This window comes from Gopherus evgoodei, chromosome 3 (genome assembly GCF_007399415.2).
Source record: "Gopherus evgoodei ecotype Sinaloan lineage chromosome 3, rGopEvg1_v1.p, whole genome shotgun sequence".
NCBI classification, from domain to species: Eukaryota; Metazoa; Chordata; order Testudines; family Testudinidae; genus Gopherus; species Gopherus evgoodei.
This window is the reverse complement of record NC_044324.1, coordinates 49,709,246-49,720,497: the sequence shown is the minus strand read 5'-3', so window position 1 is coordinate 49,720,497 and position 11,252 is coordinate 49,709,246. Positions and strand designations below refer to the sequence as shown.

General features: G+C 42.2%; 1 protein-coding gene across 2 annotated transcripts in view; it reads right to left on the bottom strand.

The window, feature by feature from the left end:
• Positions 1-3,524: 3,524 nt before the first annotated feature.
• The window catches only part of ARHGEF10 (Rho guanine nucleotide exchange factor 10), a 188,373-nt gene continuing 180,645 nt past the window's right edge, over positions 3,525-11,252 (bottom strand). For both annotated transcript variants that reach the window (XM_030555561.1, XM_030555560.1), the window contains one exon: positions 3,525-7,260. In XM_030555561.1, coding sequence (XP_030411421.1) covers positions 6,746-7,260 — 515 coding nt within the window. In that variant the 3' untranslated portion in view covers positions 3,525-6,745. The remainder of the gene's footprint in view (positions 7,261-11,252) is intronic.

Below are 11,252 nucleotides of genomic sequence, written 5' to 3'. Positions count from 1 at the left end.
AAGATAATTTCATTCTTAACCATCAGTGATTCAGAAACAAGTAATGCCATTTTTGACAGAGACAGAGGCCTCCCCTTTTGCTCACTCAATCCTTCCTAAATAGGTTCCAACCATTAATTTTAACATTCTAAGCTTGAGGATCATCCCACCAGGTTTCAGTAATGCCAACTAGATTGAATTTATGCTCAGAAATGAGCAATTCCAATCCCTCTTGGGTATTGTGTGTGTGTGTCCACCTTGTTGATTTCAAATGGAGTCCGTTATTAAGACTTCAGATGCCTAGTCAGTACTGAAATGCCTTAATCTGAGGCTTGAGTTTCATTGCCATCATTACAGTATTTTGATTTTCTCCTCCTGTTGGGTACCAACACTAGCTAGCTAGCCTCCAAGGGACAAGACATGAGGTGAAAGGAGGATATTGCTGGCAGAGGCAATTCTCTGGTTGCTAAGCATGCCTTTGAAGAAAATGCTATATTCAGCAAGTCTAAATAAGAGAGAGCAGAAGAAACTGAAACCTCCTGAAGATCTTGAGCTAGTTCTCTCGCATCAAATAGCAGACAAACTGATCACAGATACACGTTTCACATTTGAGGGAGGCAGGATTAACCAATACAGCTGCTGAAAACTCCTAAACCTGGATGATGAAGTGACTTAATGCTACCATTTTGTGCTATGGCATAAAATACCCAGGTTCCTCAGACCCTAGGTGATGTGCACGATCTTAAGGCCCTATCAACAGTCAGGTCAAGTTTTGGAAACAGAATCTACATGATGCCTGGGAAGGTGAGGTACTTTTACAGCCATATAGGCAGCTTGGTCTAGAGGACTAAACATGGGCCTGGGAACCAGGCCTGAGTTTTAATCTGCATTCATTGTCTGACACACTGTGTAGCTTTGGGCAAGTAATTTAAGCTCTTGGTAACTCAGGTTCTTCAGCTGTAAAACAAGGATAATACTAACATATCTCCCTCACTGGGGTATTATTATACAAATGTACTGAAGATGTAAAGCTCCAGATAACACTGAATCAATTCCATTGACAAAGTCGCATGCTGCAATTCAAAGTAACTCCTGTACAGTATTTGCATTAACTGTCCGTTTCAAACCTAGCTGTACTTTGCATACATCCAAATGCACTTTGCTCACAGTAGTGTGTTCATTTAAGAAAAGAAAACCAAATTGGACAGGAAGAAAGGAACAATGGTCTTGTGAATAGGGCTCAGAACATCTGGTTCAATTTTGTGCTCTGCCATCGACTTCATATGTGACCAGGAGCAAATCCCTGATTCTTTCTGTGTCCCAGTGTCCCATCTACAATGAGTTTACAACTGTAGACATATTATAGATGGGGGCACTGAGACAAAGAAAGAAAAAGGGACTTGCTCACGGTCACATATGTCTACGCTTGTAAACTCTTAGGGGCAGCGTCTGTCTCTTACTATGTGTATCTATGGTGCCTAGCACTACTTGGCCCTGATTTTGTATGGGGTCTCTATTAGAATCATAGACTTCAAGGTCAGAAGGGACCATTATGATCATCTAGTCTGACCTCCTGCACAATGCAGGCCACAGAATCTCACCCACCTACTCCTGTAACAAACCCCTAACCTATGTCTGAGTTATTGAAGTCCTCAAATTCCCGCTGTAACAATAGCAACGATAGGAAAATGTACAAGAATACTATCAGTGATACCTACTACCCTTGGCGAGAGAGGTGGGAAAAGCAAGAAGAAAGTGCAGCACTGATCAGAACTGCAAAGAGAATAAGGTAACAGTAATAAAAAGATGAGCTTTAGTAGTAATTAATTGTGGCAAAGAATCAATAGCTCATCTTAGTATTTGTTTATGGTAGTGCACATACAGACATAAGGGACTAAGTCTCTTAGACTCAGTCCCAGGTACCACAAAGTTATGCATGCTAGATGCAAGCCTCATGGCTGAATCTAAATACTGTAATCACGAACAGGGCCAGATTAACTCTCCTGTGGGCCTGGGGCTATTAAATTTTGTGGGGCCCCTGTATATAAGTCTTTTTCCTAATTTAAAACAAAATGATCACAATTTGGCCTTGGGGCTATTAATGTTATACTAAACTTGACTTTTAATTAACATAAAGCCATCCTATGGTTACATTTCAATCTTAAAATATGTAGAATATAGTTAAGTTAATTCAAAATAGCCTACTTCTTACCTTAGAACAGCTGCTATATTAGTTTCTTTCTGGGAGGGAGTTTAGGTGCAGGAGTGGATTCTGCTCTGGGAAAGGGGGATGAGATACAGAAGGAGGTGCGGGGTCTGGAAGGAAGTTTGGGTGCAGGAGTGGATTCTGCCCTGGGGCAGAGGGTTGGAGTGCAGGAGCGGGTGCAGAGTTTGGGAGGCAGTTTGGGTGCAGAAGGGGGCTCCAGACTGGGGCAGTGTTGGGGTGCAGGAGAGGGTGGTGGGTGCGGGCTCTGGGAGGGAGTTTGATGCAGGAGTGGATTCTGCCCTGGGGCAGGGGGGTTGGAGTGCAGGAGGGCGTGCGGGATCTGGGAGGGAGTTTGATGCAGGAGGAGATTCTGATCTGAGGCGGGGGGGTTGGGGCGCAGGGGGTATGGCAGGTGCAGGCTCTGGCCGGGAGGCACCTACCACAGGCGGCTCCCGGCCGGCGGTGCAGCAGGGCTCAGGCAGGTTGCCTGCCTGCATGCCATGGCTCCACACTGCTCACAGAAGCGGCCGGCTGCTGGCACATCTCTGCGTGCCCCTGAGGGGAGGGGGACAACGTGTCTCCATGTGCTGCCCATAACCACAAGCGCTGCCACTGCAGTTCCCATTGTCCGGTTCCTGCCAATGGGGGAGTTGCAGGGATGGTAGTGGGGTGGGGGAAGTGTGCCAGCAGCTGGCCGCTTCCAGGAGTGGTGTGGGGCCACGGCATGCAAGCAGCCTGCCTGAGCCCTCCTGTGCTGGGGCACCCCTTAGCCTGGGGCCCTGGGCTGCAGCCTCCAAAGCCCCGGCATTAATCCAGCCCTGACCATGAACTCCTCTATTTACCATTTTGGGCTGATTAACTGCAATAGAATTATCAGGCAGCCTCTGAAAACTAATTTCCTGTGTTAACATGAATTGACTGCCTCCCCATGCTTATTTCCCTCATTAATGGATTTCACTTTTTATGCATTGTCATAAATGCTCTGCAGACTTGGACATTCTATTCCATGGGGACAGCGTGGCAGAAATTTTACTGTGGATCAGCATTAAGGTCCAGCCACGCTGTGCCAAGTTTTGAAAGCCCATGGCGCCTTCAGTATCTAGTACCCAAAAAAAGTGTATTTGGTGGTTACTAGGTCCCTAGAGCTGGAATAAATTCAAAAATATATCTCTTTGGTCTCGTAGGTGTATATCTTACTTTCCCCTCCACATATCCATTTGAAAAGAATGCACATTCTTAACATATATTTCTGTACACCACAAATTGTAGCCCTCAGGTTTTCCATTGGTAAAATGATTAACAAAGAAATATATTTTTAAAGTTTAATTTTTTTATTCACAGTTTTTTTTAAACAAACATTTTGCTGAGTTTACTTTGGACATAAATACATAGTTATGGCTCACACTATAGCATAGATATTATTTGTTAAAAACATAACATGTAACGTATTGCAGTGGTTACACTATTTCCCCTTTCCTCTTAAGTTTTTTCCACATCTTAAAATGACATTAGAAGCCAAATCTGACCTACCTCGCAACACAGTCAAATGTATCTATCAAGTTTTCTTATCGACTGTAAAAGTACCTTTGGCATGCATTTGGTGTTAATGTAATACAAGCTAGCAGTATATCACAAAGCAAACATTGGACATTGAGTCTGACCACTGGCTAGAACTTTGATGTATAATTTTATAACATGTGTAAAGCTTCTCTTTGCCTCATAGCCTAGTAATACTTATATAGTGCTTAGCTGCAAAAAGTTATAATTAAAGAAAAATAAATCATGGGCCCAGTCCTGTTACTATTGAAGTCAGTAGCAAAACTCCCATTGACTTTCATAGGAGCACGACTGTGCTGTTTTTCTACTGTTTATAAACAAAAGAAAAGTGTATTTTGGCTAGAATATAAAGAGGTTGTCTCCTAAAATGTTAAAATAGATAGTTGTGTAGTTGTAGTAGCGGATCCCGCAAATCTTCCATGCATGGAATTCCAGTTCAACATGGCGGGGGTTTGTGGACTCAGTCCACTGTAACCAATAATAAAGAGCGGTGTAAGAGTGGGTGCAATCCTTCATGCCAGACATGCTTGGCAATAGAATTCCAAACATGGGCACCATGCAGAATCAGAAATGGTTTCTTCTCTTTGCAGAGAAGCAGGACAAAGATTACATGTCGTTTATGAATAAAAGCCTGTCAACATTTGTTTTATATCCTGAAGTTAAATATTATTCACAATTTAATACTTTAATAAAGTAAGCAACGGACAACACCCAACCGAAACAATCAAATACTTTGGCAATGGGCATAAAATAAGAATTTAGGCCCTGACCCTGCAGTCAGACGTGCACAGGTGGATTTTTATGCTTGTGGAGAATTCCACTGAAGTCAGTGGGATTCTGCGCTGCCACAATAGTCTGCCCACCCAGATCTGACTGCTTGGCGAGATTAAGCAGTTTATATCAGAGGTGACTGGCATTTAAAATATATGGAAACCTTTTTTTCGCAAACTGGAATAAAAATATTCCCAAAGTATATGCACTTTATTTAGGTAATCAAAACCTTATGTTGTTTACTTGATTCTAGCCAATGCAAACATTTGGCATTTATTCTGCTTTAGGAAATATTTTGCTCATATTTTATGCTCTTACATTCTGTTGATGGTCATGCGCTGTAGAGTTTACCACATCCAAATGAAGCTTGATAGGCATAGATTTATCTGGCCTCTTTTATGTTTTCTAATACTCAGGCTATCCCCTAGTTAGACCCCAGTTCAGGAAAGCATCCATGTTCAAGACAAACATGCTTCAGCACAGACCTTTTCTGAATTGAAGGCTTTGTTTCGTTCTCACACCCAATGAGGTGGCTACTCCCTCCCATAAAGTAATTTGACCTATAGCACCCTAAATTCTAATAAAATTCCCTCTGCACTCTAACTTAATGGGGCAACATACAATTCTACTTGTTAAATGAGAATATATGGCCAGGTTCTCTCTTGCAGTTTGGCCCCTTAGCACTATGGAGTGGCATAAACTGGCTAGAAATGCCTGGATCTTTCTAGCTGAGAATTCCTCCAGAATAGTTCTCTTACACGCTGGCCCTGGACATGGAAGGGGGGTGAGACAGGATATGCCAGAAAAGCAGATGGGCAGGTGACCCAAGTTCCAGACATTCTCAGCTGGTGGACAGCCCCTTAGGGTTAGTAACCAGCTGATGTAGTCTAGTGAAGCCCCCAGTTAATCCATTTGAACTCCCCCTCACCCTGTGACCATCAGCAAAGACTGGGTGCAGCAGAGAATCTGGCTCTGTCTTTATAGTACGGTATTCACTTTAGGAAAAGAAGCTATTCATCTGAAATTCTGGCAGGCTTAGGAGGGGTGATTACTGCTGAGAGATGGCCACATCCCTGCTGCTTCCAGATGAGCACTAGAGCACACTTCTATGTACTGACATTACATAGTGGATTTTAGCCTGTAGTCATGCCTAAAGTGCACATTAATTGATTTCAGATGAACGCATGCATTACTATGTGCGCTTCCTGTAGATATTGATATATTCAGATGGTCTTATACTTAGTATTAATTCCCTGAATTTACTCACTGTGTAACCATGTACCTCTTCATGTTTTAATTGCTTCACTGCCATCACAGAATGAAAATTTATGTATTGTTAAAAACGGCACACAGATTTTCTACATACCCGTGATGCTAGAAGTACACTCCACTGCCAGAAACAGAATGCACTGCCAGCACTGGCACCAAGAAGTTAGTTAGAATGCACATCTATTTTGTAACTTCAACCTGTATTGTGTTTTCTATTTGTTACAAATCATCATGTGCAAGGGCCTCCACATAGATAGATAACACACTTTTTCCCCTCCAGCCTTGTTTTTTTAATAATATTGAGCACTAGAAAATAACAGTGTAATTTTTGCTTTGAAAGATACAAAACAATGAGCCCATCTGACTGTTAATTTTTTTGGTCGAACCCAGACACTTTCTTGTGGAATTATATTATATAATGATTACTGAATTAACCTGTTACCCTTTATTAGTATATTTATTGCTCAAAATATTTGCTACTTTGTTAAAATGTACAGTACATGCAAGAATCACTTTTGAAAAAAGTGCTGACTTAAGAAAGCAAAAAACAGCATGTGAAATGGTATATCTTCCCTGCCTCTCCTAAGTGCTATGAATAATAATAATGACAGATATAAACTTGAATATAAATAAAGTGGAGATTCTAAAACCATTTAAAAGGGTCTGATATATCCCCAATATTTTAAGTAGCAGAGCCCTCAGCAGCAGCTAAATATTTTCAATACCATAATAAGGTAGGAGATTCTAACTAGGTTAGGAATTTATCTTGCAGCCCTTACCCAGGTGATCAATCCAATTGATTTCAACAAGACTGCTCATATGAGTAATGGTTGCAGGGTTTGGTCCCTGGTATTCACTGTAGTAAGATTACATCAGAAATCCCTTTAAAAGACAAAGCATCATAACACATGTAGAGTTTAGAAATGAAATCAAATGACTTTGTAAAAAGTAACCATTAGTCACTTAGATGTTTAAGAGCGGAATCTGCCAGACCATCACAGAAGATACCAGTTCATCCTGTCGCTGCTGCTTGGACTTCTTGTTCACCCTTCTATGTCCTTGTCCTCCAGAGATGACTAATACTGAACTTGCTTTCATTTTTCTGGATCGCTGTCTTTTATTTTTAAGTGAGATGTTTTGATCCTTCAAGAGCTCATAAATGGTGCTGTCCTCTGGCCTACGTTCTAGGGAATTTGACCCATGAGACAATGTTAGGGACCCAGAAGATGAAGACTTGTCACTTCTTTGTGCAATGGATCCTGCTGAACCACCTAGCCACACTGCAGTGTCATGAGTGTTACTTAGGAAAGAGCTTGGTCTGTCATTGTGCAGGACATTTTTTTGGTCATCTTCTTTAGCTTCGCAGTTAGGAGGCAGACTGTTTCTTGATTTGCTTTTGTTTTTCTTGTTTACAGCTGTAACCATTACAAGGAATTTGACTGGGCCATTATGTGCATGATAGGATACCATTCCCCTTCCTGAAGCCAAAGAAAAAAGAAAAGGTTATGTAATATTAATCTCATTCATTTTGGATCACTATTTTACACCACAACTAGTTCATCCTCACAACAAATCATTTCAGTTAGACTTGCATAACCCTGTCAAAAGAAACACAGCACCTAACAGTTTCTTCATATATTTACTGAAATTAAAAATGTGGCATAATTTAATCTACAGTACATTGAAGATGCATTAGGGCTGGAACAGAAATCTGCTAAAAGTAGGACATACCGAGCAAGTTGACATTTAGTTCATACTTTTGTACTCTGTTTTCACAACAGCAAGAGTAAAGAAATCCTCAGATGACTTGTTTTAACTGGCATTGTCACTACCTTAACATTACCTGCTTTCTCCAAGACTCCACAACAAAATGAAAGGTTTTCAGTTAATCCTACTCCTCCCCTCTTGAATGGTATAAGCACATCAATTCCACTGCAGGAGTGCACTCCACACCCACAGTGGAGGGGGTTGGATTTGCCCTTAAGTGTTGATCTCTAGTTGCAGTGGTGCATTCATAGGACAAATGGTGAATGAACAATCTCAATTTAATTTTTTTTTAAAAGGATTTAGGCTGTGGGACATTGGAGGAGAAAAGAAGGATTTAAACTGTCAGTCAAAAGATGGCACCAAAAGCGAATTGCTAGGGCTAAATTCACAAGATCTTTAAAAACTTGAAAATATGTGGATCTTTCTACAGAGTGGAGAAAAGATGCAACATTCTGCCATACATACTCCCACCTGGGTGGGGGGATGTGGTCCTGAGATGTGCCTATATGTCAGACAAGATCGTTGGCCCCAGGAAGAACGAGGCATAATTTGGAATGAGAGAATGTTGCGAGATACCCAAAGATAGACAGATTACGTGAATCTGTGACAAAGGCACAGGACCGGCAGATCACCTGCAGAAACACTGCCGAATTCTTGTTCCCAGCGGACCGTCCGCAGGGATGCCACCAAAGGCTGCCTGACTGCCATGCTTGGGGCAGCAAAAAACAGAGCCGCCCCTGTGCAGAATCCACCTCTAGCCCACTCCTCTCCTGTGGCACATTCAAATAATAAACAACATTCATTTGTGAAAAATGCAACAGTTTATTGAGACAGTGTTTACAGGAAAAGAAGTTTGGTTAATGTTCATTGTTTACATGAGGTAGACATGGATACTGCATGACCAGTAAAGGTACAAACAGTCCTGTTTCCTACTGACATTTAAATGTCCTGTAACATGCATTCCAGCGGACAATCACTGCAGGAATTTATCTGTTTTTTTTTGCAGGGGACATAAAGCAGAACTGAAGAGTGAGGAATTGCTCAGTTTTGTTTGCACATTATAGGAAACAGTTTGCACACCCCGTTATAGCTGACAAGCCCCTTCCACTTCTGCTGCACTTCTGGGTGGGGGTCATCCTGGTGAATAACTTCAGAGTATCTCTCACTTGTTTGTCCTTTGCCTTTTTGAATAAGACTATTCTCTGCCTTTGTGCCACCCGCCCCCATGTGACATTATTATGAATCAGGACAGTCTAATGTGAATCACTATACGGTTTGGTCCCCACTATTGCCCAATCCCTCTGACCCCATAGAAGTGCCTCAAATACACAAACAAAACTGTAAAACAAAAAACAGCAGCATAATTCCAACCCATCTTACACCCCAACTTGTTAAAGCACAGTGGCAAACAACACATACAGCAGACAGATATCTCAGTGCAGATATCTCAAAGTGCCTCCTCATACACAGACAGAGGGACCACATAGCAAGTATGAACAATTGGGACTTTTTTTTTTCCAGGGGTGGGTATAGTTGCATATATAAGACAAAGCCCCTAATATCGGCGTATCTGGTCACTGTACGACAGACCATTAACCATCTCTGAGGATCCCCCAAGTCTGGGAGAGTCTCAGGGAGGTGAAGTCACATATGCATACTAAAAAAAAAATACTATCATAGCTTGTCTGGAATAGGAACTATAAGCCACAGATTTTTGTTCATACTCCCACATCCACAGTGCTTGCAACAGCCAGACTGTCAGGGAAAGAGCCTCGATGTACTGCTGCGAGGCTGGCCAACCTAAGGGGGTGAAACAGGCAGACTTGGGAGGAGATGTTTAGAGATCTTATGGCAGACTCTTAGAGGAAAACCACACGGGCTGAGAGGTGGAGGCAGTACATGAGGATCCTGAGGGAGAAAGAAATTGAGGTCTCCCAGCAGGGTGTGACAGTGACCAAGAGAAGTGTGACACGGGACAAGGACAGCATTGCTATGACCAGGGACAGCACGGAAAAAGACAGGGAGATGCACAGACAACTCATGGATGCTATCCTGAGCCAGAGGCCTCTCCTACAAAACATGCTCCTGCTAGGTCAGCAGGTCCTGCAGTTCCACAAACCAGGACCCTGCTGCATCCTTCAGTCTCTGGACAATACTGGCGACTGGAACTAGAAGCAACTCCTCTCCTCTGTGCCTACACAGTGCATGTACTAGAGACCATTCCTCTCTCAGGCACAACATCTGCTCACCAAGAACATTGGCTTCTGGGAGCCCAGCACTTTTGAGCCCTCCAATGCAGCTGACAATTTTGAGCCATCGTACTCAACCGTAATATCTCCATGTACATGAAGAAGCAGAGGGTCCCTATATGCACCTGTAACTTTAAGACCCGCACCTCCAGCCTTGTTATTTCTAAACTCTTTGCATTGTTGCACTTTCAGTTTGGTTCGCACTGATGTTTTATTTAAAGGGTAGCTTTTTGTTGGTGAGTCAGTAGATTAATTTGGTAACTGTATTTTCAGATTAAATGTATGGTTACTTATCCACCAGTTCAATGAAAACTTGATTTTTGGCTTTGTTATTGTTGTTTCATTATAAAAACCATTTAAAATCCATTTTGGTCCATTATGACTCATCACTGCAAGTAATACATACAATTAGCTAAATAAAACTAAAATAATTCATTCAGTTTTACAAAAGATATATGGGCAATGCCTCACTTCCACCATCCATAAACACTACTGCAATGCTCACAGACTATCCCAACCCCACCTTTATGGATTAGCAGCTAGATATCCAGCTACACATGTACAAGAATGACACTCAAAACATGAACAATAGGTATCCCTGACAATATTCCCCCAGAGGTTAACACACTCTACGGGATGCTTTACTAGCTGCTCAAACCACTGAGCAAGTCTCTGCACCTCAGTCTCCCACCCATCACTAAGGCTTTCCTGCTCGGTCTCGCAAATACTGTGCAGAACACAGCACCCAGCTATAATAGTTGGGACTTTTTAATCTGATGCTTCCAAACAATTCCATAAGTACCACCATTCTGCAACTACTCAGGCAGGGCTGAAATGTTCTCTCTTTCTGTCTAAGTGGCCTGTGTGGCTTCATTAGCCAGGGCATCAGAGGGTAAGCTGGATCTCCCAGAATACCTGATCAATCTCCACACCATTAATGTCCACAGAGCTCCTCGGAGCAAACAGTCCTTTCTCTGTTAATGTAAATAGAACTGAGTTCCGAAAGATCCTCATATCATGGATCCTTTCAGACCACCCTTCATTTATGTCTGTACACCTGCCACAGTGGTCAACCAGCCGTTGGAGCAGCACAAAAAAATACCCCTTTCTGTTATAAATTCTGCACCCGGGTGGGGGTCCCATGTTCAGCATAGGGACTCCCATGCTGAAAACCCATCCACAACTCAGAAATTCTAGGTGAAGTTCTGAAACTAAACTGTAGCTTCACATATGCCACATCCAGCACACCTTTTTGAACCTTGCTTTATTATGGTAGTTAAAAGCAGAATTGAAATGTTTTCAAAATGTTGGCAGAGTTTTGATGTTCCTATCTCAGAAATGAATAACTACAAAAATAAGGTGCCTTATCACTTCAGCAGGCCCCCAAATGCTATAGTTGTCAAAAGCTAACTAATAAGTCAAATTTTACATTTCAAGGCCTCAGTGTTATGGAG